General features: G+C 54.5%; 1 protein-coding gene across 1 annotated transcript in view; it reads left to right on the forward strand.

The window, feature by feature from the left end:
• The window catches only part of WNT3A (Wnt family member 3A), a 55,132-nt gene extending 29,944 nt beyond the window's left edge, over positions 1 to 25,188 (forward strand). Inside the window, exons 3-4 of the mRNA XM_008985662.5 lie at positions 18,285 to 18,550; positions 23,080 to 25,188. Of these exons, the coding sequence (XP_008983910.1) occupies positions 18,285 to 18,550; positions 23,080 to 23,559 (746 nt within the window). The 3' untranslated portion in view covers positions 23,560 to 25,188. The remainder of the gene's footprint in view (positions 1 to 18,284; positions 18,551 to 23,079) is intronic.
• Positions 25,189 to 26,039: the final 851 nt, after the last annotated feature.

Consider the following 26,039-nt stretch of genomic DNA (forward strand, 5'->3'; position numbering starts at 1 on the left):
TATTTTGGCTATTTGGAGGCCCTTACAGTTCCATATGAATTTTAAGATTAGCTCATCAACTTCTGCAAAAAAAAAAAAAGCTTAGATTTTTAGAAATTGCATTGAACGTGTAGATCAATTTAGAAAATATTGTTCTACTAATATTATGCCTTCTGGTCCATGAACATAGGATATCTTCCCATTTATTTAGGTCTTTAATTTCTTTCATGACATTTTGTAGTTTTCAGCATACAAATCTCGCACTTCTTTTGTTAAATGTATTCCTAAGTGTTTTACTCTTTTTGATGCTGTTGTGAATGAAATTGTTTTATTAATCTCATTTTTGGATTGTTTGTCACTAGTGTATAGAAATGCAAATGAGGCCAGGCGTGGTGGCTCATGCCTGTAATCCCAGTACTTTGGGAGGCTGAGATAGGGAGATCACTTGAGGTCAGGGGTTCAAGACCAGGCTGGACAACATGGTAAAACCTTGTCTCTACTAAAAATACAAAGACTAGCCAGGGATGGTGGCACATACCTGTAGTCCCAGCTACTCAGGAGGCTGAGGAACTAGAGTCACTTAAGCCCAAGAGGTGGAGATTGCAGTGAGCTGAGATCGCACCACTGCATTCCAGCCTGGGCAACAAAGCAAGACTCTGTCTGAAACAGACACACACACACACACACACACACACACACACACAAAACTCTGTCTGAAACACACACACACAACTCTGAAACACACACACACACAACTCTGAAACACACACACACAATTCTGTCTGACACACACACACACCTCTGTCTGAAACACACACACACAACTCTGAAACACACACACACCTCTGTCTGAAACACACACACACACAACTCTGAAACACACACACACACAACTCTGAAACACACACACACAAACTGTCTGAAACACACACACACACAAACTGTCTGAAACACACACACACACACACACAAATGATTTTTCATACGGATCTTATACTCTGTAACCTTGCTGGAGTTGTTTATCAGTTCTAATAGATTTTTTATTTGTGGATTCCTTAGGGCTTTCTACAAATAAGATAGTTTTATTTCTTCCTTCCAATATGGATGCACCTTTTCATCAAAACAAACAGCTTTCAGTCTTTTAATTCACTGAGTAGGGTATTAGCTGCAGGTAGGGCCATCTTGCTTTTAAACTTTATAGATCTAGGTGTGGGAAAAGCTTTGTTCACATAAATAAATAGATAAAATGGGAGCACTTAGTTGTCACGCACTGCTCAATTCTTTGACTTTTTCCAGTGTTATGTAGCCCAGACTCACATGGTGGTCTAGCATCAAAATGTTGAAAAGGCCTTTCAGTACGTGACTCAGTTAGGCGCTCCTTAAATCCTTAGAGTTTGTGGAAAACAGAATGGAAGGTGCCTGATTTTCCCAAGTCCCAGTCATTATCAACGGCTCCCACTCTTGGTTTCTGGGAGAAACTCCCTAGGGTTTGGCACGCTCCAGGAACATTCAGGAATCTCCTGAATCAAGAGCCAGGACCTCTGGGGGTCTCCCATGGGTCTATTATGTGACAGCATCCCTCTAGCACATGTCACAGGTATGCATGTGGTGCAGATATACACAGTCTGTCCCCTGGGAAAGCATGGAGATGCGCTCTGCCACATAGCACATGCTTAGAAAGGATAAATTAAGCAAGTGACCCAAGGACAATGGTGCATGCCTTGGGGAATCCCAGGAGGGCTTCCCAGGGGAGGTGGCCCCCGAGCTGAATCTTGAAGGATTTTCTTTCTTTAAAACACACATATCCAGTGCTTTCTAGGCACTATTTAAGTGTTTGACACGCTGTGGCCAGTTGAATCCTATTGCCCATCTGATGGGACCAGCACTGAGGTGGCCTTGCTTTACAAATGAGGAAACCGAAGCTCTGTGATGAAACAGAGACTTCAGCCTTGTCAGTCTGGCTCCAATGTCCCCAGGCAGCGGGGACAGCCCATATGAAGATTGGGACTGTGGTGGAGGTGAGCAGAGCCCCCAGGCAGGCCCAGCAGTGACAAGGCCTAGCTGGAAGGTACAGTTTAGGAATCAATGGAGGAGCCCAGAGCCCACAGGGAGGGCAAGTGCAGCCTGGGAAGAAGTAGAGGGTAGGACTCCAGAGGATGCCCCATCCCTGCGTCCCATTCGAGCATCCCTCCAGGCAGGGCAGGGATGGATCAGCAAGGTCACTGAGAATTTCTCAAGGGGGCTCTTGGATTAATGCCTCAGACTCTCCAGGGGCAAGTGGGCCCCAAAGTTGCCCAGGTCCTGCCCTAAAGTGCTGGGGTTGGGTGGGGGCGGTGGGAGCAGGAAGCTGCATTTCAGGTTGCTTTCCTGCTGCTGTGCTGGCCTCTCTGCAAAAGGCTGAGTTCCTGCTGCACTTCCAGCCTCCCTCCCATCCCACCCACATCCCCTCCACCCTCTCCTTCTCCCTTTCTCTGATCCTACTACCCCTTTCTCCTCCCCTTTCTGATGGAGGAACAGAGTCTGGGACCCCTCCTACCTCCTCATGGTTTAAATAGGTTTGAATAGGAAGGGGAACGTCCCAGCTCCTCCCGGCTGCCTGCCAAGAAGACTCCAAAACTCCTGGTGTCCTGGTGGCCCGGGAGGAAGGAGCCCGCTGGGGGCCTCAGAGAGAGGCCTGCTCAGGAGGCCATTGTGGAGGCCCTGGCCTGCCCCCTGGCCACGCTCTCCATAATCATCTGATTGGATTAGGGTCAGGGCAACCCTAATCATGTCAAAGGTCACCCAGGCTTTGTGGCAGGGGCCACAGGGTGCCTGGCCACCCCTGCCAAGACGGCCTTGTTGAACAGAGTTAAAAACCCCCGGCCAGCTGTGAGGAGAGGAGCCCAGCCTCCTGTGTGTTTACACGTGTGAGTGTGCACCCTCGTGTGTGCATCGGGAGGGGTGCAAATGTGTGCCTATAGTGTGTGCGGGCCTGTGTGTATGCATGTGTGTGTGCACGTCTGCGTGTGTGCCTGAGTGTGAACATACATGGGAAGGAGCTTCATATCCTCACACTTCCTGCTTTCAGGCCATCTGTCCTCTCCCTGGCCTGGGACTGGGGCTGGGGCCGCCAGACTGCAGCTGGGAGAAACCATCGGCCCTTGGAACATGAGGCTCCGCCACAGAAGCCAAACCTGGTCTCTGAAGAGCCCTCTCTTCTGGGGTCCAAAAGGAACAGGACATTCAACCTGCCTGGGGCAGAAAGCATTTGAGGAATTTGGAGTGCATGGAGACTGGGCACACCACATAGCTTCTCTGTCCCCTGCAGCAGGCCCCAGGCACCAGAGGGCTCACTTCCCTGCAGAGCTGGAGACACTCCTCTCTTGACCCTTGGCAAAGTGAAGCTAGCGAAGAAGACACAGGGACAGAAGCAGGGCAGGGGTGGCTGCAGTGGATGGAGCAGTCCAGGGCCCGGCTGCTGGGTCTCAGGCAGCTCGAGGTTCTGTGGAGAGCCTAGCCTGCTCTGGGCATGTGATCCTTAGCAAAGGGGAGTGAGGCCAGGAGAGGTTGAGCCCGGGAGCCTAGGGACACCACCTGTGCCCACACCCTCTGTGCCCTCCAAGTCCCAGTCCCTGGCACCTACCGGAGGGGTTTGTGGCTGGGCGGGGGGTGGGTGGGGAGGTATGCAATCTCTTATGCTTGTGAAATAGGTGTGCTTCCCACCACTCCGGTGGACACCTCCCAGAGGCCTGGGGTTTGCTTCCTCCCCAGTGTGGGCGGGGCCTGCAACAGCGGCTGCCCCACTCACACTTCACACATCACCCCTCCCCCAGCATTTCCAGTTCCCACCCACTGCCCTGGGCTGTGAACCTCAGGCCAACCGCACTCAAAGCATACTCAGGTTCCTGGTTACAGCCCAGGACCCCTCCAGCCCCAAAGGGTGGGGAGGGTAAAGAAAGGGTTCCTGCGCACCACCCTTGCTGGGTGCCCCGCAAGTCCCCCCATCATCTCCCCAGCGCCTTCCCCAGGCAGGAGACAGCCCAGCCTCCTCTCCTTCCCGCAGAACCCCCAGGAGCCCCTCGGGGGTGGTCCGAAGCCTCCCTGTGTGTCCCCTGCCTATAAGACCGGCACAGAGATGGGGCCTGCCTGCCAGGACAGGTGACACAGAGGGCAGCTCTTTAGGGAACCCGCGTCCCCAAATCCAGGTTGCGACCCCTGACCCCCCCATCGGAAAGTGTTGCCGTTTCAGATGCGTTGGGGTGGGGGCTCCCCTGGCTCCGGCGGCCTCTCTGGTGTATCATTAGCTCCCCGCAGTGGGAGGGGGACCCCGGCCGACTTCCCGCAGCGTCCGGCTGGGAGCACAATATCCCAGCGACGGCGACAAGATTAAGCACAAGGGGAGAGTGCAAATGCGCGGGCGGTTCACACGCCCTTCGCGGCGCTGCATTAAAGCGTCTGAATGGGGATTTCCCCTCGCGCCCGACGGCCTGGCGCGCGGCGCATACTTCCAGGTTGCTATGACTGGCCTGCGCCCGCCTAATCACCGACCAGGGGGAAATTCATATAAAATATCGCCGGCCATTGTGGGCCTAACTCGGCGTGACAGTGGCGCACAAAGCCGGATTCAAGCGCCCCAGCGGGTCAGCGCGGCGCCCGGCCGCGAGGGCCGCCCGGCGGTGTCAGGGGCCGCGGCCGCGCTGGGGCGCGGGCGGCATTCCGCTCTCAGGTGGCTCCGGGGCCTTTGTGCCGGCCGTGATTACCAAATGCCACCGCGACACCCCCTCCCGGCCGCCTGGCTCCTCCTGGGGCCGCAGGAATGAGGGAAGGTGGGCAGCCCCGAGGGGAGGCGCCCGGGCGCCGGCTCCGTCTCCGGCGGGGATGGGGGCGCGGCCTGAGCTCCCCGCGTGCCGGCCGCAGAGGGCCTTCGTCCCCCGTGTTTGGGCCTCGGTGGGGGAAGAGGGCCCATCCGTTGGCTGCTCTGGAAGCCTGCCGTGGCACAGGAAGGATTTTGCTTGTCCTTTGTCAGGGACGATGGTCCCCAGATGACGTTTGGGGTTACAGTGGCGGGTCTGCGAGGATGGCTGCAGCTGGGATCCAAGGCACCCCTGACTCAGCCCCTTCGTGGCAGGTGTGAGCACCAGGAGGGAGAACCCAATGCATTTGGGGTGGTCACTGTCCCCCAGCTCTGTGGGTCCGAGGTATGTGGTGGATGTGTGGTAGTCAAGCAGGGAGCAGCCTGCACACGGGGCCTGTGTTCCCTGTGACCCTCCCGACGCCTGGAGGAGAGAGGAAAGGGCTTGAAGATCAGGCAGGCTCCAGGCCTGTGGGGTGGAGCCTTTGCCCTGCAGACCTGGGGAGAGGAGCTGGCAGGAGTAGGTGCACCTGTGGGGCAGAGGGCATTTTTGTCACAGTGGAGGTGGGAACTCCCTGGCGGGGATTCAGCAGAGCTTCTCTGCTGGGCAGTGGGCAGTGTTGGGAGTCTGGACCCCCAGCGCCCGGCTGGACTGTCCAGGCCACCATGAGGTCCTTCCTCGGCCTGTGCATCCCTGCCAGAACTGGGGGTGTCCAGCCAGACAGTCAGCATTGCCAAGGGAAGAGACGAAGCCATGGGGTTCCAGGGGCTGGGGACAGCATTGGAGGGCCCCAGGAGGCATGGCCAGGTAAGCATGTATCAACATCAAGAAGCTGGCTGGGCACAGGCGGCATCCCTAGCTCCCAGGAAAGGAGGTCGGCTGCCCCAGGATGGGGCCAGAGAGGCAGAGCCATAGCCCCCTCCTGTCTGAGCAGCCCAGCCACAAGCTACCAGCAGCCAGGCCCCTGAATCCCAGAGCTTGTGACCAAGGTACCCACCTTCAGGAAGAGGCCAGGCCAGAGACCCAATGACCACTGCCCACTGATGGGGGGATGGCCATCAGCATGACAACCCCCCCCCACACCAACCGCCTTCTCCTCCTGGCAGTCTCCTATCCAGGGTCCCATACAGCCCTTACGAAGTCATGGCCAAGCCATGGCCAGCTTTGTCCATAGCCTCCCTTCTGGTCATAGCCCAGAGGAGGGGTCAGCACAGAATGCAATCTGAGCTTGAGGAATCTCACCCCAGTTGATACATCAGAATCACTGGAGACCCTTTAAGATATAGGTGTGCCCCCACCCCAGTTGAACCTGGGTCCCCAGGGCTGCCCTGAAGTGATTCATTGGCCCCCAGCCATGACCCTTGTTGGAAGCCTCCAGTCATAGTTCGCTGCTGGGCTTCCCGGAGGGGCCAGCCTGGGTGAAGCCCCTTCAGACCGAGCACGCTGCCTTTCCGAGGAGCTGGATTTCATTGTCCAGTGGTGGCATTTAACAACAATCCCCACCCCCTGCCCCAGAACTTTCTCTCCTTCAAGTTATGTTTGTCCCTCAGTATGCCACTCAGGAGTCCCCTCTGGACCAATAGGTACACCCCAGGAGCCCAGCAGTCCCAGGCTGTCCCTCTCCTCTGGCCCCGTATCAGCCCCCACAGCTGTTCCATAGATAGGCATGAGCCCTTGACCATGGGGTGGGGGCCCAGCCAGGCAGATGGGCTCCCTGTCACGTCGAGGCTCTGGCCATGGAGCACCAGCCATGGGAACACCCACTGAAGCTGCTGGAGCCTGTGATGATGGGTTGAGGGACCTCTCTTGGGACCCCTCTGCCTGGGCTCTGTACTCACTGCTGTGTAGCCTGGGGCCCATGGCTGACCCTCTCTGAGCCATCTCCCTGTTGGGGCCACTTCTCTCATTAGTTAATATAAGAAGAGGCTTGGAACTGCTTTTCCCACTGTCACCCCAGAGAAGGGCAGCCTCCATGCTGTGCTCCCTCAGCACCTACCTTCTGAGCACACAGCTTTCCCTGCTGAAATGCTTCCTGGGTGCCCTCCCCAAAGAAACATCAGCTCCAAGGGGACAAAGGCTGCAGCCTTCTTTGCCGCTTAGAAGACAGTCGCTGCTGAATAAATAGTGGCAGACTGAGCAGCTTTAGTGCAGTGTGAAGACAAGGATTTGGGAGTGATTTGGGCAATGTTCTTCCACATTTAAGAATTTGGGGCCGGGTGTGAACCCATCAATTCATCCCAGCACTTTGGGAGGCTGAGTCGGGTGGATCACATGAGGTCGGGAGTTTGAGACCAGCCCGACCAACATGGAGAAACCCTGTCTCTACTAAAAATACAAAATTAGCTGGGCGTGGTGGCTCATGCCTGTAATACCAGCTACTCGGGAGGCTGAGGCAAGAGAATGGCTTGGACCCAGGAGGCAGAGGTTGTGGTGAGCTGAGATCACACCATTGCACTCCAGCCTGGGCAACAAGAGTTCAACTCCATCTCAAAAAAAAGAATTTGGGACTGGGCACAGTGGCTCATGCCTGTAATCCCAGCACTTTGGGAGGCCGAGGCAGGAGGATCACTTGAGGTCAGGAGTTCGAGAACAACATGGCCAACATGATGAAACCCAATTTCTACTAAAAATACAAAAATTAGCCATGTGTGGTGGCACGTGTCTGTAATCCCAGCCAGGGAGGCTGAGGTGGGAGAATTGCTTGAACCTGAGAGGAGGAGGTTGCAGTGAGTTGAGATTGTACCACTGCACTCCAGGCTGGGCAACAGAGTGAGACTCCATCTAAAAAAAGAAAAAAGAATTTGGAAACGTACCCTCCTATTTGATGTTCAAAGGTCTTTTTCTGAAGTTATGATGATAGATCTTGGTGGATTTTATATATGTATGTATGTCTTTGTCTCTCTCAACAAAATAAAAACACTTGGTAGTCCTCTGTTAGTCCCCAAATGCTCTCTGATACTTGAAAAACCCATTAAATCCAAACATAGAAACAAAGGATTTATTAACATCCCTCTAGTCCAAAAGTTCTGAGATGCAGGAGAGAAAGTCACCATCAAAGCTCATCTCATGATTCCCTGCACCTGACAACATGCACTGCCCTCAGCTGTGCATCCATCCATTCACCATCACCACCCATTCATCCATCATGCATGATTCACCATCCATCAACTCATCCATCCATCCATCCATCCATCCACCATCACCACCCATTCATCCATCATGCATGATTCACCATCCATCAACTCATCCATCCATCCATCCATCCATCCATCCACCTTCACCATCCATTTATCCATCATGCAGGATTCACCATCCATCCATCCACCCACAATCACCATCCATTTATCCATCATGCATGATTCACCATCCATCCATCCATCCATCCATCCACCATCCATTTATCCATCATGCATGATTCACCATCCATCCATCCATCCATCCATCCACAATCACCATCCATTTATCCATCATGCAGGATTCACCATCCATCCATCCATCCACCATCACCATCCATTTATCCATCATGCATGATTCACCATCCATCCATCCATCCATCCACCATCACCATCCATTTATCCATCATGCATGATTCACCATCCATCCATCCATCCACCATCACCATCCATTTATCCATCATGCATGATTCACCATCCATCCATCCATCCACCATCACCATCCATTTATCCATCATGATTCACCATCCATCAATCCATCCATCCATCCATCCACCATCAACAACCATCATTCTATCCATCCATTCATCTATCTGCCATTTTTAAATCCATCATCCATCTATCCATCCATCTACCATCCATCCACCATTCATCTTCCTTGAATCTATCATTCATCCATTCATCCATCCATCAGCCATCCCTCAATCCATCATTTATCTATCGATCCACCCAGCCATCCATCTGTGCACCCACTACCCATCACCTCTCCATCCCAGGCCTGCCTCAGAGCTCATGTTGCCAAGCCTTGCTGTGTGTCCCCTTCACTGTCTCCCTTGTGAACTGTAAGCTCCCAAAGGAACGTGGTTTAGCACAGTCCCAGGCAAAAAACCTAACACACACCAGCAGATCCCCCACTAGAGATAGGGAAGGCTTCCCCTGGTTCATTCTTCTTACCAAGGCAAGGACTCTCTTGAAAGTGGGTCATCGAGACTGTTTTATTATTGCCAGGACAGGAACCCCTTCAACTTTCAGAAAGCCTAGCTTGTTAGAAATTTTATCATATTGAGCAGAAGTCCACTTTCTGGAGGATTTCTTACTGTGGTTTTTGAGAGTGGGCACTTTGTTTCTTATTCATCTCATATTCCTAGTTCAGCCTAGTGCCGGCTTATTAGGAACTCTCAGATCCTGGATGGATGGATGGTGGATGGTGGATAGATGGATGAATGGATGATGGATGGATGAATGGTGGATGATGGGTAATGGATAGATGATGAATGGATGGATGATGAAGGGATGATAGATGAATGGATGATGGTGGAATGGGGGATGGATGGATGATAAATTGATGGATAGGTGATGAATAGATAGGGCCAGTTGCAGTGGCTCACGCCTGTAATCCCAGCACTTTGGGAGGTGCTGGATGTTGAGGCAGGTGGATCACAAGGTCAGGAGTTCAAGACTAGCCTGGCCAATATGGTGAAACCTTGTCTCTACTAAAAATACAAAAAAAAAAAAAAAAAAAAAAGCCAGGTGCAGTGACAGGTGCCTGTAATCCCAGCTGCTTGGGAGGCTGAGGTAGGAGAATGGCTTGAACCCAGGGGGCGGAGGTTGCAGTGAGCCAAGATTGCACCACTGCACTCCAGCCTAGGTGACTCTGTCCCAAAAAAAAAAAAAAAGGATGATGAATAGGTGAAGGGTGAATGGATGGATGCGTGGTGGTGGATGGTGGATGATGGGTAATGGATGGACAATAGATGGATTGTGGATGCATGGATGGTAGATGTGTGGATAATGTATGGATACGGATGATGAATAGATGAATGGTGGATGATAGATAGATGTGCATGATGGACAGATGGATGATGGATGATGGATGGATTGATGTAGATGACAGATGATGTGTAGATGATGTGAGGATGGATGGGTGGTGATGGATGGTAGATGATGGATAATAAACGAATGGATGATGGATGGATGGATGGTGAATGAATAGATGAATTGATGATGGACAGATGGTAGATGGTGGTAGATGATGGATGATAGGTAATGGATGGATAGATGGATGAATGGCATGATAGATAAATGGATGGATGGATGTGGATGATGGGTGGATGAATGAATGAAAGGAAGGAAAGGTAGATAACAGATACTTTGGATGAATTCAGTAAATAAGTGCTAAATGAGACACAGCAAGTTTCTGGGAAAGATAGTTTTCGCAGGTGGAAGAGATCCCCTTACAGAACAATTTTGTTATATAGTTTCTTCTTTTTCCTTTTTCTGACCGCTGACTGCTGTGTTAGAATAAAAATCTTGGCCTGAATAGGGCAGGCCTTAGGTGGTTGAAAAAGTTCACCCAGGCTCCTCCTCAGGTGACTCGGCAAATTGCCAGCATTTGTGTCTAAGCACCCTGCCTGCCAGGAGCCTGCGTCCCATCGCAGTGGGGCCTCCGGCAGCCCACTCTCATGAGCGCACTTTCCTGCTGACTGGGATGATTCCCTGGCCTTCTGGGATGGCTGGTGCTGGTGCTTCCCGTGGGCAGGATGCCTCTGTTGTGTCAACAAAAGCAGAAACCCCTGACAAAGGTGTTTGTGGCAAAGAACCTGGCTTCTGTGGGCTGGCTGCCAGGACGGCAGAGCCTGGGTGTGAGTCCTGGCCTCAGGGGAGCCCGGAGTTGGCTCCTCTGTAAACAGATGACTCTGGGCAGTGGTTTGTAACCCGTGTGCTTCAAAGGCCTGCGGAAATCTGATCAGAGCAATGGGTTCTCTCTCCAGAGTGATGCCTGTGCTCCCAGACGCAGCCCCTCGTTTGCGCTCCCTATTTTGGGAGGGTAGTGAGCCACTGCAGCCTCTCCATAGAAACTTGGGTGGAATGCATCCTATAGGGACTCATCTCTTGCTGCTATGGCTGCCACGTGGGCATTCTGGGAGTCTTCCTTGCATTGTTTCAGGACATTTTTAAACTTTTTTTTATTTATTTATTTTCTTATTTTTAGAGATGAGGTCTCATTCTCTCCCAGGCTAGAGTACAATGGTGCCATCATGGCTCACTGCCACCTTGAAACCCTGGGCTCAAGCAATCCTGCATCAGTGTCCCACATAGCTAGGACTACACCTGCATATCACCACGCCTAACTCATTTATCTTGATTTTTTTTTTAAGAAAAAGGGTCTTGCTATGTTGCCCAGGCTTACCTTTTTATTTTGAAATAACTTTAGACTTACAGAAACATCGCAGGAGTGGCACTGAGGGCCTGAGTCCCCTCACCCAACCCCTGGCGCATAACCGTGCCAATCACTCAGCACTGAAGTGTGTTCTGTTCACACGCTCCAGACACCACTCAGCTTTCCTCCGTTTTTCTATCAGGATCCCTTTTCTGTCCCACAGTCCCACCCGGGGTCCCTTGCTACTTCTGGTGATGCCATGCCTCTGGCTCCTCCGCTCTGCCCTGTTTGTCGTGCCCCTGAGACCTCCGAGGAGCACAGTTAGGCATTTTGCACAACAGCCACCAACTGGGGTGGGTTTGACGTCTCCCAGCGATGGGATCTGTGGGCTGCGCATTTTTGGCCCGAAGACCTCGAAGGCTACATGTGGCTGGTCTTCATGCATCCTCCCAGGAGGCACACGGTACTGTGTGTCCCGTTCAGGCAAGGCGAACCCAGTCCCCAGTGTCAGCTGCCATCTGCCAGCCTTCTCCAGTGCACAGCTGAGGCTTTTCCCGTTGTGCTTGATCAACACTCCGAGCTGCTGCGGAACTGCTGACACACCTCAACGCAGGCTGTCCTGGCCGGAACACAGGGTCTCCTGCTTTTCTGGCCAATGGTCTTGCAGCCTGCAGCTTCTACTCTGGCCTGGTATGGGGGTGTCTGGCCTGGGATCCGAGCCTCCCTGCAGAGACTTCTTGTCTCACGACTGAATCAAAGGCCTACTCCACGGCTGTCTCAGCCTGCCCAGGAGCTCCACCTCCACATGTGACAAGAGGGGAAATCCAGGCTCAGCCTGCTGGTGACCGAACCGAGCAAGAATGAGCTCTTTTCTGTCCGAGTGGAAGCCCTGAGCACCACCGCCCTTGCCCCTAAGTGTGTCTGGCTGTTGGGGCTGTTTGCCTGAGTTCTGATAAGCAGGATCTCCAGGCCCTTGTTCTGGGAAGGGCATGGGTGAGGCACAGTGAGCCCTGGCCGCAGGCTCTGGTTCTCCCCTTATCAGAAGTTCAGGAACCAGGGAAGGGCAGGAGGGAGGGGCTGGCCTTGGAGACAGACTCCTGTAGAAGCCTGCTGGCGAGGTGGGAAGGCAGCCTCAGCTGGGGCAGGGTATTCAGGGTGTGGGATGCCCAGGCCATGTGGGAGTAAGAGAGTCCAGCCGGGAGGGCAGGTGGAGCTGTGTGCCATCCATAAGCTCTAGGAGCACCCAGGACATTCCTCAGCCCTGCCTCTCAAGCCTCCCTGGAAGGGAAGTGGGGCAGACGGCAGGAAAGGGGTGCTGACTAGGCGAAGGGACCACCTGAGTCCTTCAAAGAGCAGAGCAGGCACTTAGGCTTGTAAGCATAGAGAGGATTCATAGAGTGAATTCACGTGTGGCTCTGTATCCAGCCACACGTGAATTCACTCAGGGGCAGTGGATTCAGCAAAGGCCCCTCCAGGCCTGTCTGTGAATTGATCAGTTGTGTTAAGGAAGGTCAGGGGTGGGGGCTTTAAGTTTCTAGAGCTGCCTAGCTGCTCCCTGGGAAAGGGAACAGCAGAGGCTGCATGATGGGCCTGGGTGCCTTAGAGGGGCAAGGGTGGGCCTGCCTAGTTCCCTGACTCAGCCCAGGGCTCCTGCCCTTCACTCTGGCCCCAAGAAATATCTATGGGTTGGGCCTTGTGCTCCAGATTGGAAATAAAAGGTGAGCCAAACACAGTCCCTGCCCCTAGGGAGCCAGGGCTGGGGAGGGAGTCAGCGGACAAATCTTCCTGGCTGGGGAGGGGCAGCCAGATGTAGAGGACACCTGGCCCTGGCCACTCCCCTCAGAGCAGGCAGGGGCACAGCAGGTCCAGACTGAGCCAAGGAAGGCACTGGAAAGAGCCCCAGGTAAAGACAAAGGGCTGAGTGCAGCCTGAGGCTAGGGAGTAGCACTGACATCAGGAGAGGACAGAAATCCAGAGGGGGCTTGGAATGGCCAGACTGGTACCGGGCAACAACCTGAGCCTGCCGAGTGTGCTGCAGGGGACAGGTGTGCATGTGTGGAGGGGTGTGTGTGTGTGCATCTGTGTGTGTGCATCTGTGTGTGTGCATGTGTGGAGGGGTGTGTGTGTGTGTGTGCATCTGTGGGAGATGTGCATGTGTGTACATGTGTGTGCGTGCATGGGCATGGGCCGTGCATGTGGGGTGTGTGCATGCATGTATGTGTATTGTGTGGTATTCATGTATGTGTATGTACGTGTGTGCATGTCAGTGGGGTAGAGTGTGCATGTGGGTGTGTGTGTGCATGTATGTGTATTGTGTGGTATTCATATGTGTACATGTGTTGTGTGTGTTTGTGTGTGCATGTGAGTGGGGTGGGGTGTGCATTGGGGGTGTGCATGCATGCGTGTGGTATTCACATATGTGTTTGTGTGTTATGTGTTGTGCATGTGTTTGTGTGCGTGCATGTGAGTGGGGTTGGGTGTGCATGCAATGTGAGTGCATGTGTATAGTATATGTGGTATGTCTGCCTGGCATGCATGTGTGGGGGATGTGTAAGCTGTGTTTGCATGTATGTGTGCATGTATGTGTAAATGTGCATGCATGCATGTGGTGGGTATATATGTGTGCTTGTGTGTGTGATAGATGTACATATATATGCATATGAGTGATGTGTGCATGTGTGTGTGTGGTGTGCATGCATGTGTGTGTTTGCATGTGTGTGCATGTGCATCAGGTGGGGTGTGCATGCGTGTGTGGTGTGCATGTGTCTATGTGTGCATGCATATGGTGTAGGGAGGAAGCTGGAATCTGGCGGTGTCCATCCCTTCTAGGGGGCTCTTCATAGCAGGGTGGAAGATGGACCCACAGAAAAGAACCAGGAGGGGAAAATTGGCTGAGACACCCCAGGGCCACCTGGGAAGGCCAGGGCAGCCTGGGTGGCCAGGGCTGTTTCAGAACCGGATAGTCTCTGGCCAGCAAGCAGAGCCCTTCCTGAGCTGGTGCTGGGAAGTGGATACAGAAGAAATGGAGAGTTTTCTTCTGGGCTTGTGACTGGGTGCAATGGGTGTCTAGGCCTGATATGGACAAGGCCCTGGGGAGGGGACAGGACTGTTGGCCAATCCACAGAAGTCGACCAAAGCAGGCTCAAGGGGCTCAGGTGGCTTTGCCAGCAGCCAGAGGGACACTGATGCGACGCCACAGCCTCAGTTACCTTCCACCTTGTGTGTTCTTGGTATGGGGGAAAACGTGCGTTCTGTGTGCTGGCTGTGTGTGGATGCGTGCCGGGCCATGTGGGGGCGCCTGCGAGTGTGCACTCACTCACTCATGCCTTTCTGCCCCTGCCAGCCTGGGCCCGAGGGTATCACAAGCCCCAGGGGCTGCTCTGTCTGTCCTCTACTGGGCAGCCAGCAACCACCTGCCTGTGCCCTGAATGAAGCCATTCTTGCATTGCTATCAAGAAACACCTGAGGCTGGTAATTTTTTTTTTTTTTTTTTTTTTTGAGTTGGAGTCTTGCTCTGTTGCCAGGCTGGAGTGCAATGACCTGATCTCAACTCACTGCAACCTCCGCCTCCTGAGTACAAGCGATTCTCCTGCCTCAGCCTCCTGAGTAGCTGCGATTACAGGCGCGCACCAACGTGCCCAGCTAACTTTTGTATTTTTAGTAGAGACGGGGTTTCACCATGTTGGCCAGGATGGTCTTGATCTCCTGACTTCGTTTACATGCCTGCCTTGGCCTCCCAAAGTGCTGGGATTACAGGCGTGAGCCACCACAGAAGGCTGGTAATTCATAAGAAAAGATGTTTAATTGGCTCACGGTTCTCACCTGCACGGGAGGCATGGCTCTGGTTCCTGGTTCTCAGGAGGCTTGGAAGCTTCCAATCATGGTGGAAGGCAAAGGGAGAGCAGGCGTCTCACATGGTGAGGAGGGCAGAGCGGGAGAGAGTTGGGGAGGAGATGCCACACACTTTTCAACAACTAGGTCTTGCAAGAACTCACTTGTAAGTAATGTCAAGGATAGCACCAGGCCATGGGACCCACGCCCACGACCCCTTCACCTCCACCAGGTCCCAGCCCGTCCCCACGACCCCTTCACCTCCACCAGGCCCCAGGCTGTCCCCACGACCCCTTCACCTCCACCAGGCCCCACCCCAGCCCTGGGGATGTCAGTTCAACATAAGGTCTGGGTGGGGACAAATATCCAGACCTTGTCAGCCCCATCCGCTAGAGGATGAAAGCTTCCTGCAGGTCCAGGTGGCAGAGGAGGTCACAAGCCCCTACTTTCTTGTGACCCTGAGAGGACCATTGGGGGCCTCTGCCAAGGAGGAGTGGGGGACACAGTGGGATGCAGCCGTGTCCACCCCACCCCCACCTTCTCCCGTGGGAGGACCCTGGCGGCAGGAGAACCCCAGGCCTCCTGCTGTCCCCGTGAGAGGGCCCCGGAGCTCCCTTCTCCCTCCTGCTGGCTGAGGCCCTGGAGGGGAGAGAGGTCAGAGCCAAGGAAAGGTGGGGCTCAGAAGCAGAGACATGGAGGGGCCTTCCCCAGGGCACACGCAGCTCCCAGAGGCCAAGCTGAGGCAGGGGGGCCCCGAAGCACAGGTGTCTTCTCCTAGGTCTGTAAGAGCCCCACTCAGCAGCAGGCCGGGTTCTTTCCTGGCCGGCTCCCTGCTGGTTCCCCGGCGCAGACTGCAATGCTTAGCAAACAGCAGGCACTGCGTTCCTTACTGTGCTGGAGGGTGGGTCCAAAGTGAGTGCCTGTCTTCTTATTTTTATTTTTTGAGACAGGTTCTCACTCTGTTGGCCAGGCTGGAGTGCTGTGGTGTAATCGTAGCTCACTGCAGCCTCCAACACCTGAACTCAAGTGCTCTTCCTGCCTCAACCTCCTGAGTAGCCAGGATCACAGGCGCCCAGCCCTGAGCGCCTTTTATCAATGACAGCAGGGCCTAACCAGGCCCAATGCCTCTCCTCCTGCCCTTGCAGAAGTATCTGCATACACCCACCCCTAGGACACAGCACATTCTCTCATCCTGGCTGGGGAAGCCTGGCTGGGGACCTGGCCTCTGCAAAGCCCAGGCCACCACTCATGCCCATCCCTCTGGCCCTGGCCACCTGAGCTTCCTCCTAAGTTCCAGCCCTCTCTCACACCCTTCTGCACAAGCAACGCCACTTCCTCATCTTAGCTTCCATTTCCCTATTTGGGGAAGAAAGAAGCTGAGTGCAAGGACCCAGGCAGCTCCAGTGCCAGCAGCAGCAGACACCCTGCAGCCCTCCAAGCTGGGGGCAGGGGCATTTGGGGCACTGGGGCTGGCCCTGGGGAGGCGGCGCTGGAGGCCACTGGTCTTCAGAAGATTCCAGAAGAGGCAGCCCTGCCTCTGGGCCATGCAAGTGCCAGTGTTTGGGGTGAAGGAAGAAAACAGCAAGAAGCGGGGCAGAAGTGGGTGGTGTGTGGGGCGGAGCCACACTCTGGGGTCTGCACCCCGGGCTGTCTGGACAGCAGAAGGATGCGGCTGTCTGGTTTTCCTGCCTTTGTTCAGCCATGTGACTATTCTGAGGTCCTTCATGCTATTTTTCTTATTATTTGTAAATTGAATGCTGTTATGGACCTGCCACTGTTTTTTAGGCATCCCTGTTGATGGACATTGGGATACTTCCAGTTTGGGGCTTGTGTGAACATTTGCTTATGAGTCTTTGCACAGACATGGGTTTCTGACGGGGCAAACTAACTTCTAATGGCTGGTGAATGCTTGCCCTTGAAGACACTGCCAAAGTGCCTCCCAAGGGGCCCGCGCCTTCCCCTCCCTCCAGCCTCGAGCAAGGGTCAGGATCTGCCTCCTCCACGTCCTTGCCAACACTTGCTACTCTCCATACTTGGATTCAGCCGTCCCAGTATGTGTGGGGCAGCCCCTCACTGGGTTTCGATTTGCACATCCCCAAGGTGGGTGATGTCGACCATCTTTCCAGGTGCACACTGGCCTGGTGCCATATATATATATATTTTTTTGAGACAGAGTTTCACTCTTGTTGTCCAGGCTGGAGTGCAGTGGCATGATCTGGGCTCACTGCAACCTCTGCTTCCCAGTTTCAAGAGATTCTCCTGCCTCAGCCTCCCAAGTAGCTGAGATTACAGGTGCCTGCCACCACGCCCCGCTAATCTTTGTATTTTTAGTAGACACCAGCTTTCACCATGTTAGCCAGGCTGGTCTCAAACTCCTAACCTTGTGATCCGCCCGCCTCGGCCTCTTAAAGTGCTGGGATTACAAGCATGAGCCACTGTCCTCAGTCCTTTTTTTTCCTCAAAGACAGGGTCTTGCTCTATCGCCGAGGCTGGAATGCCATCATACTTCACTGCTCCTGGGCTGTAGCAATCCTCCCACCTCAGCCTCCTGAATAGCTGGGACTACCGGCACACCACTGCACCTTGCTAATTTTTAAAATCTTTTGTAGAGATGGGGTCTGGCTACATTGCCAAGGCTTGTCTCAAACAACTGGGCTCAAGCAATCCTCCCACCTCAGCCTCCCAAAGGGCTGGGATTACAGATGTGAGCCACCACGCCCAGCTGTTTGTTTTTTTAAAAGGGCTGGAGTGCAGTGGTGTGATCATCACTCACTGCAGCCTTGACTTCCTGGGCTCAAGCGATCTTCCTGCCTCAGCCTCCCAAGTAGCTAGGGCCACACCCACTTGATATTTTTAATTTTTGAAGAGATGGGGTCTTGCTATGTTGAAAAGTCTGCCCTGGTCTCAAGCAGTCCTCCTACCGCGTCCTCCCAAAGTGCTGAGATTACAGGCATGCGCCACTGAACCTAGCCAAAGTTGATTGTTAAAAAGGGCCTGCTGCCAACGTCCCGTCTCTGGCTTCTTCTGCCGCCATGTCATCTCTTGCACACACTGGTTCCCCTTCACCTCCCCTTCCCCTTCTGCCACAAGTAGAAACAGGCTGAGGCCCTTGCCAGAGGCAGCTGCTGGAGCCATGCTTCTGTGTAGCCTGCAGATCGTGAACCAAGTAAGCCACTTTGCCTTTTCCACCATGCAGCCTCAGGAGCTCCTTTAGAGCGATGCAAATGGGCTCGGACCCTGCCCTTCCCAAGTCCGGCCTCGGCCTCGGAGCTGAGCCCTGCTAACGCTCTGTCTCTCCTCTCTCTGCAGCGACCCGGGAGTCAGCCTTTGTCCACGCCATTGCCTCAGCCGGTGTGGCCTTCGCGGTGACACGCTCATGTGCAGAGGGCACGGCCGCCATCTGTGGCTGCAGCAGCCGCCACCAGGGCTCACCAGGCAAGGACTGGAAGTGGGGTGGCTGCAGTGAGGACACCGAGTTTGGTGGGATGGTGTCTCGGGAATTCGCCGATGCCCGGGAGAACCGGCCAGATGCCCGCTCAGCCATGAACCGCCACAACAACGAGGCTGGGCGCCAGGTAGGTTCACGGCCCGCAGGGGTGTGGGGAAGAAGGAGCCTCCTCAGCGGGGCGTGTGCCCTGGTTCCTTTGGGCATCCTGGTGAGGGAGGATGGTGACCAGGCCAAGGGTCTGCTGGACTCTTGCCTGGGTGTGTAACGCTTTGCACTAGCCAGCTGCACAGAGTGTCCAGTGCGCTCCTCGGGATGGCAAGCCCACCTGTGGACTGGGGTGGCCAAGCCCGAGGGATGGGGCGAAGGCCTGGTCCACAGGAGCCCCTCACAGCCCAGGAGGGAGACTGCCAGGCAGCCGCAGAGATGAGGGGAGCTCTGCAGTGAGGAAGTGCAGGCACTCAGGTGGCCCGATGCCAAGGACAGCTGGCAGTTACTTAGGAGGAGGGAGGCTGGAGGTCTGGGAACAGTACGGCGTGCAGTGGAACGAACAGCATCTTGTTGTGGAGAGGCCACCCCAGACCAAGCTGTCCGAAGTTCCGTGAGCCTGTGTCTTAGTCTGTCTGTGCTGCTACAATGAAATGCCATAGACAGGATAATTTATAAACAATGGAAGTTTAATACCACAGTTCTGGAGACTGGGAAGTCCAAGGTCATGGCACCAGCGCATTCCTTGTCCAGTGAGGGCCTGCTCCTCACGGATGGTGTTTCTGTGTCCCTACCCGGCAGAAGGGTACAGTTCTCTCGGGTTCCTTTTTTATTTTGAGATGGAGTCTCGCTCTGTCACTCAGGCTGGAGTGCAGTGGTGTGATCTCAGCTCACTGCAACCTCCACGTCCCGGGTTCAAGTGATTCTCCTGCCTCAGCCTCCCAAGTAGCTGGGATAACAGGTGTGCACCACCATGCCCAGCTAATTTTTGTATTTTTAGTATAGCCGACATTTCACCACGTTGGCCAGGCTGGTCTCAAACTCCTGACCTCGTGATCCACCTGATTCAGCCTCCCAAAATGCTGGGATTATAGGGGTGAGCCACTGTGCCTGCCTGCATCTGGTGTTACTTTTAGGAGGTCATTGTTTTAGGCCATTCTTACACGGCTATAAAGAAATGCCTGGGGCCAGGTGATTTATAAAGAAGAGAGGTTTAACTGGCCCACGGATCTGCCGGCTGCACAGCATGGCACCAGCATCTGCTCAGCTTCTTGGGAGACCTCAGGGAGATTACACACATGGCAGGCACATGGTGGCAGGCACGTCACATGGGCCAGAGCAGGAGCAAGAAAGAGAGCGTGGCAGAGAGGTCGCCACACAGACCTTGTGTGAAGGCACTCACTACTATGAGGACAGCACCAAGCCACTCATGAGGGACCTGGCCCCATGACCCAAACACCTCCTACCGGGTCCCAGGCCCAACACTGGGGATTACACCTCAACATGAAATTTGGAAGGGACACACATCCAAACCATATCAGGCACTAATCCCCCTCACGACGTTCCACCTCACTTGATCAAATTCTAAAGGCCCTACGTCTTAATGCTGTCACCCTTGAGGGTAAAGATTTCTGTTTGTGGGGAGTGGGAGCAGAGCCTCGCTGGAGTGCAGTGGCCCTATCTCAGCTCACTGCAGCCTCCACCTCCTGTATTCGAGTGATTTTCCTGCCTCAGCCTTCCGAGTAGCTGGGACTATAGGTACATGCCACCATACCCAGCTAATTTTTTTTTTTTTTTTTTTTTTTTGCTACGGAGTCTCTCTCTGTTGCCCAGGCTAGAGTACAATGGCACGATCTTAGTTCACTGCAACCTCTGCCCGGATTCTAGAGATTCTCCTGCCTCAGTCTCCTGAGTAGCTGGAATTACATGCGTGCATCACCATGCCCAGCTAATTTTGTATTTTTAGTAGAGATGGGGTTTCACCATGTTGGCCAGGCTGGTCTCGAACTCCTGACCTCAAATGATCCACCCGCCTCTGCCTCCCAAAGTGCTGGGATTACAGGTGAGCCTGTAATCTTCATAGGTAAAGATTTTAACCCATGAATTGTTGAAGAACACAGCAGTTTGCAAAGAAGGACTTAGAATATCAGTGGACGACCGAGGGTGGGAAGATGGCTGACAGGCAGTGACAGGTGTAAGGGCCAAGAGGCATCCATGTTGGATTTAGCAACATAGCAACAAGAATATGGCAGCTGCCCTTGACTGTAGAATCAGGGGTCACAGAGGGGTGAAGAGTGAACAGGGGACATTCACCTTTCAACAGTGAGGAATTAGGTAACTCAGACTAATCTTCCTCCAGAAGAGAACTTCAGCGGCAGGAGGAGCGTAGAAAGCGCCCTGTGCAGTGTGGAGTCCCCACATATATACAATTGCCCGGTTCACGATACACGAGGCTGTGCAGTTTGGGCTTTAGGATCAGGAATCAAAATAGTACCAGACTTTTCAGGAGCAATAATGAAAGCTAGAGGAAAACAGAGTAGTCCAGGCACGGTGGCTCACGCCTGTAATCCCAGCACTTTGGGAGGCTGAGGCTGGTGGATCATGAGATCAAGAGTTCAAAACTAGGCTGACCAACATGGTAAAACCCCTCTCTACTAAAGACGCAAAAAATCAGCCAGGTGTGATGGCACACACCTGTAGTCCCAGCTACACGGGAAGTTGGGGCAGGAGAATTGCTTGAACCCGGGAGGCGGTGGTTGCAGTGAGCTGAGATCAGGCCATTGTACTCCAGCCTACACAACAGGAGTTGATTCTAACTCAAAAGAAAAAAAGAAAAGAAAATAGAGTAATACTCACAATTCTAAGATGTAAAAATGATTTTAAGCCAAGAATTCACTTCCCAGCAAAACTATCAATTAAATGGGATAGTAGAAAAGATTTGGTTTTAGACATGACATTTCATAAAATTTACAAGGCCTTTTCTGGGGGCGGGGGACAGCATCTCCGTAAGAAGATGAAATCGGTAGAATAGCTGATGTGTTTGGGCATCTTGAAGAGAATATTATGTAAATAAGGGAGAATTTGAGGCTGAATCAGTACATTAATAACAACAACTACAAAAAGTCATTTAGGAAAAGAAAAATTATAATGTATCACTTGTCTCCGCAAAGTATGACATCTAACGTCATCCCAATACCACCAGTGAATATATGATGTGAAATGAAGCTAGTTTTTAGGCAGGAGGGGTTGGTGGTTGGAGTGTGCATCAGTGTGGTAGAGTAGGGAGAGAGAACTAACTACCACCCGCCACGGTGAGAGGCCAGTAAATAATGCCTAATGCTGAAAAATCAAGAGCTGTCAAGAGAAATGTGTTCTTAGAGTTGTAGACAAAAGGCTGCATGTGGGACCACAATTGCTGTTTCTCTAAGCTGGTCTTGGAAACTATTGGGCTCCTTAAAGTATGCACCTTATATATCTTTGATCCAAAGTAAAACTAAAACAAAAGAGGAAATAAAATGGTATTAGATAAACTAGACAGATGGTGGGGGTGGGTATGCTACTCTACAGATGCCCATAGGAAACAGTGAATATCAGAGGGAGCAGTTGAAGAAGGAGCCAGAACGGGATGAAGAGGAGGCAGGATTGGGACCCAGAGCCCAGCTGAAGCCTTAGATTAGAACTGTCCAATAGAAGTAGAATGGGAGCCACAAATGGCTTGTACATTATTATAATTTGTCCCACAGAGACACATAGATCATTATAAATTTTCTAGTAGCCACATTTAGAGTAAACAGGTAAAACGAGTATTTTTGGTTTTGTTTTGTTAGAGACTGACTCTTGCCCTGTAACCCTGGCTGGAGTGCCGTGGTGCAATCTCTGCTCACTGCAACCTCTACCTCCTGGCTCAAGTGATTCTCCTCCCTCTACCTCCCAAGTAGCTGGGATCGCAGGCACCCACCACCATACCGAGCTAACTTTTGTATTTTTAGTAGACACGGGCCTCACCTCAAGTAATCCACCCACCTCAGCCTCCCAAAGTGGTGGGATTACAGGCGTGAGCCACGTGCCCGGCCAGAAACAAGTATTAGTAGTAAATTTGATTTGACTCAGGATAGCCAACATGCTATCATTTCAATAATGCAGTCAGCATCAAAATTATGAAAGAGCTGGGATGCAAGAGGAAAGGTCCCAACACTGCGTTCCTCTTCTTCTACAACCCCGTACAGTGACCAGCTTCCTCGTTACTCATGCTCAGTACTCCTGCCTTTCCACCCAGCCTACACACCACCTCTGGGCAGCGTGCCTGCGTCCTCAGGGTCAGAAGGAGCACCTTTCTCCCCTGCATCCCTGCACTTTGCTGCGGCTCTTGGTGTGTGACATCCCACACTGCAGCTCAGTCCTGCCTTCACTCCACCCTAGACAGTGTAGAAGTACTCAGCTAGGAGACGCGGAGAGGGGAGCCCCCCAGGCCCGGAGCGGGGAAGGCTTGGGTCTGGCAAGGGAGCAGGGACCAGCAGCTGCACCATAGAAAGGGGGTGGCCCTGGGGCCCTGTCTGGGAGTCTGCCCCCTCTGCCCGGGCTTTATGGAGCACGAGGGCTGCCGTTGACGTGTAACGCTGTTTCCTCGGGGGGGACGCACCCCTGACGCTGGCTCCCGCGCGTGCCCCGCAGGCCATCTCCAGCCACATGCATCTCAAGTGCAAGTGCCACGGGCTGTCGGGCAGCTGCGAGGTGAAGACATGCTGGTGGTCGCAGCCCGACTTCCGCGCCATCGGCGACTTCCTCAAGGACAAGTACGACAGCGCCTCGGAAATGGTGGTAGAGAAGCACCGGGAGTCCCGCGGCTGGGTGGAGACCCTGCGGCCGCGCTACACCTACTTCAAGGTGCCCACGGAGCGCGACCTGGTCTACTACGAAGCGTCGCCCAACTTCTGCGAGCCCAACCCCGAGACGGGCTCCTTCGGCACGCGCGACCGCACCTGCAACGTCAGCTCGCACGGCATCGACGGCTGCGACCTGCTGTGCTGCGGCCGCGGTCACAACGCGCGCGCGGAGCGGCGCCGGGAGAAGTGCCGCTGTGTGTTCCACTGGTGCTGCTACGTCAGCTGCCAGGAGTGCACGCGCGTCTACGACGTGCACACCTGCAAGTAGGCGCCGCCCGCGCCCCCCCCCGGACCGTGCGGGCCCTGCCTGGGGTGGGCTTTTCCCTGGGTGGAGCCAGACACTCAGCAAACGGGACTGGGCAGGGCTCCTCCCTGGGGGCGGGGCTCCTCCCTGGGGGCGGGGCTCCTCCTTTAGGAGGCGGAGCTCCAGGATGAGGCAGGGCTCTGCATAGGCTTTTCCCTGGGGTCTCCGGGTTGGGGGGAACACGGCCACTCCCGCGGGGACAAGGCACCTCCCATTGGGGAGTGGCTCTTGGAGGGCGGGGCACTTGGTAGGCTTCTACCAGCACGTGGGGGTTCTTCTGAAGGAGGCGGGGCTCTGGGATAGGCTCCTCCCTGGGGGCGGAGCTCTTCCCTGGGAGCACTGTTCCATGGTGGGCGGAACTTCTGTCTGATGAGGCAGAGCTTCTCCTGACCCGGGCGCGGCCCATTCCACGCAGACTGTGACTCTGGGTGGGCGTGACCTGCATAGGCTCCTCCCTGTGGGTGGGGCTCCGGGAAAAGGCTCCGACGGGGGCGGAGCTTCCGTCCGCCGGTGGGGTTCTTCCCTGGGAGCCGCCCTCTTGATTAAGGCGTGGCTACTGCAGGATTCCGGGCTCCAGAGCAGAGAATTCAGCCCACCAGCCCCCTTCTCCCCAACCCGCTGTAAGGTTCCATCCACCCCTGTGTAGAGCCGGGAATGTTCCCTGAAGCGAGTCGGGTCCCCAGCCCGTGACTCTGAGATCCGAGGGCCCCTCTCCAAGCGCCTGGCTTTGGAATGCTTCCGGCCCGCGGAGGCCTGTGCCACCCCTTCGTCGGCCTGGGATTTGACCACCCACCCGACCAGGAGCCCTACTGGGGATAGCCTGCAGCGTCCTGGGAGAGGACGGGGCTTCGTGGGGGCAAGTGATCGAGGCCCTCTCACAGAGGCCCCCCCCCCCGCCCGGCCTCCCACGCCGCGGGCCCTCCTCCCAGGGAGCCGGCCTGCTGCGCCCCAGGTCCCGCCCGGCCCTGCGCTGCTCAGCTGCGCCCCCTTCTTTGCAGCTGTCCGGCTCCTCCTCCCTGCCCTCGGGTCTCCCCACCTGCACTTCATCCAGCTACAGGAGAGATCAAAGCCTCCGGTCCCATACCTCCCTTTCCTCCGTCTGCCCACAGCCCCTCATAAGGGAAAGATAGAAAGAGGGGTCCAGCCCCCCAGGCTGCCCAGAGCTGTTGGTCTCACTTGGGAGGTTTGGGGGTATTAACCCCCCACTGTGCTGCTCGCGGAGGTCCCACAGCCCTGAGATGGGCTGGCCTCCTTCCCTGCCCCTGTGGCAGGACTGGAGCAAAGGTCCGCTTTCCTGGAGCCAATGGCCTGGTCCCTCCTGATGCATCCAGAATGAATGGGAGGCCACTGAACCCAACCGGCCCATATCCCTGGCCTCCCTATGGCCAGCGCCGCTCAGCCTCTGCCACTGTGAACCGGCTCCCACCCTCGAGGTGCCGGGAGCAGACGCGACCAGGCGGGGCGCCCCAAGAGCCCAGAAGAGGGGACGCCACCATCCTCTGCCTCAGATTCTGTGTTTTTGGTTGTAATGTATCTGATGCTGCTATATCCACTGTCCACTGGAGTTAGATGAATAGATGTGTTGTGTTTTGGCGTTTTTTTTTTCTTTTCTTTCTATGAAAGAAATTTAGTCATAGCTTGAGAGTTTCAAAGAATGGGAAAAGTGAAAAAGGGAACCAGCCAGCAAGGCTGTGGTCTAGGCTGGATTCTGGGTGGTGGGTCAGCATGGTGTCGAGAAAGTAGAGAAGATGCCCACTCAGGGGCTCAGGGCCTGGGTCTGGGGCAGGAGGAGGCCCCAGGGCCATGATGAGCAGGGGACCTCCACAGCTGGAAGTCCAAGGGGAAGGAATAAGGATAGCCAAGCCGAGGAAATGAGGGAACGGCCATTGACACCAAGGCCTGGAACAGGGTAGAGCCTCTGATGGGGAGAGCAGCAGGCACCTGAGGCCCCAAGTAGGCAGCCCTAAGGGAAGGGGCTTGCCCAAGCCCCCAGCGAGTCAGTAGTGCTGTGGGTCGCCCACTGTCTTCCCTCCCTCAGAGCCCGCACTTACTCAGCTGACACCCCAGCACCAGCTATGGATGTGCCCCCAACTCTCTGGGTTTGAGGACGGTGGCCTGGTAACCGGTGGCCTCTAAGTGTGGGGTTGGCTGGATCCCAGCAGGACCTTGGAATGGGGCTGGCCATCAGTTCCTCAGAATCCTCACCTCCTGGGCTGGGCACAGGGGCAGCCCTGCCTTTGGGACCCCATCTCCTCTCCCCAGCTGAGGAAGGCAGAAACAGCCCCTGGAACAGGCGAGCCATCCGGCCCATGGGAGCCCTCACGTGACCTCACTAGGGGTGCCAGGCGATCCTCTGGAAACAGGCAGCAGAGTCCCAGGGCTCTCGAGGCCATGCCTTCCCCGTCCCAGCCCCACCCAAGATCTCCGCTCCACTCTCTGCCCTC

This window comes from Callithrix jacchus, chromosome 19, assembly GCF_049354715.1.
Source record: "Callithrix jacchus isolate 240 chromosome 19, calJac240_pri, whole genome shotgun sequence".
In the NCBI taxonomy this organism is placed as follows: Eukaryota; Metazoa; Chordata; class Mammalia; order Primates; family Cebidae; genus Callithrix; species Callithrix jacchus.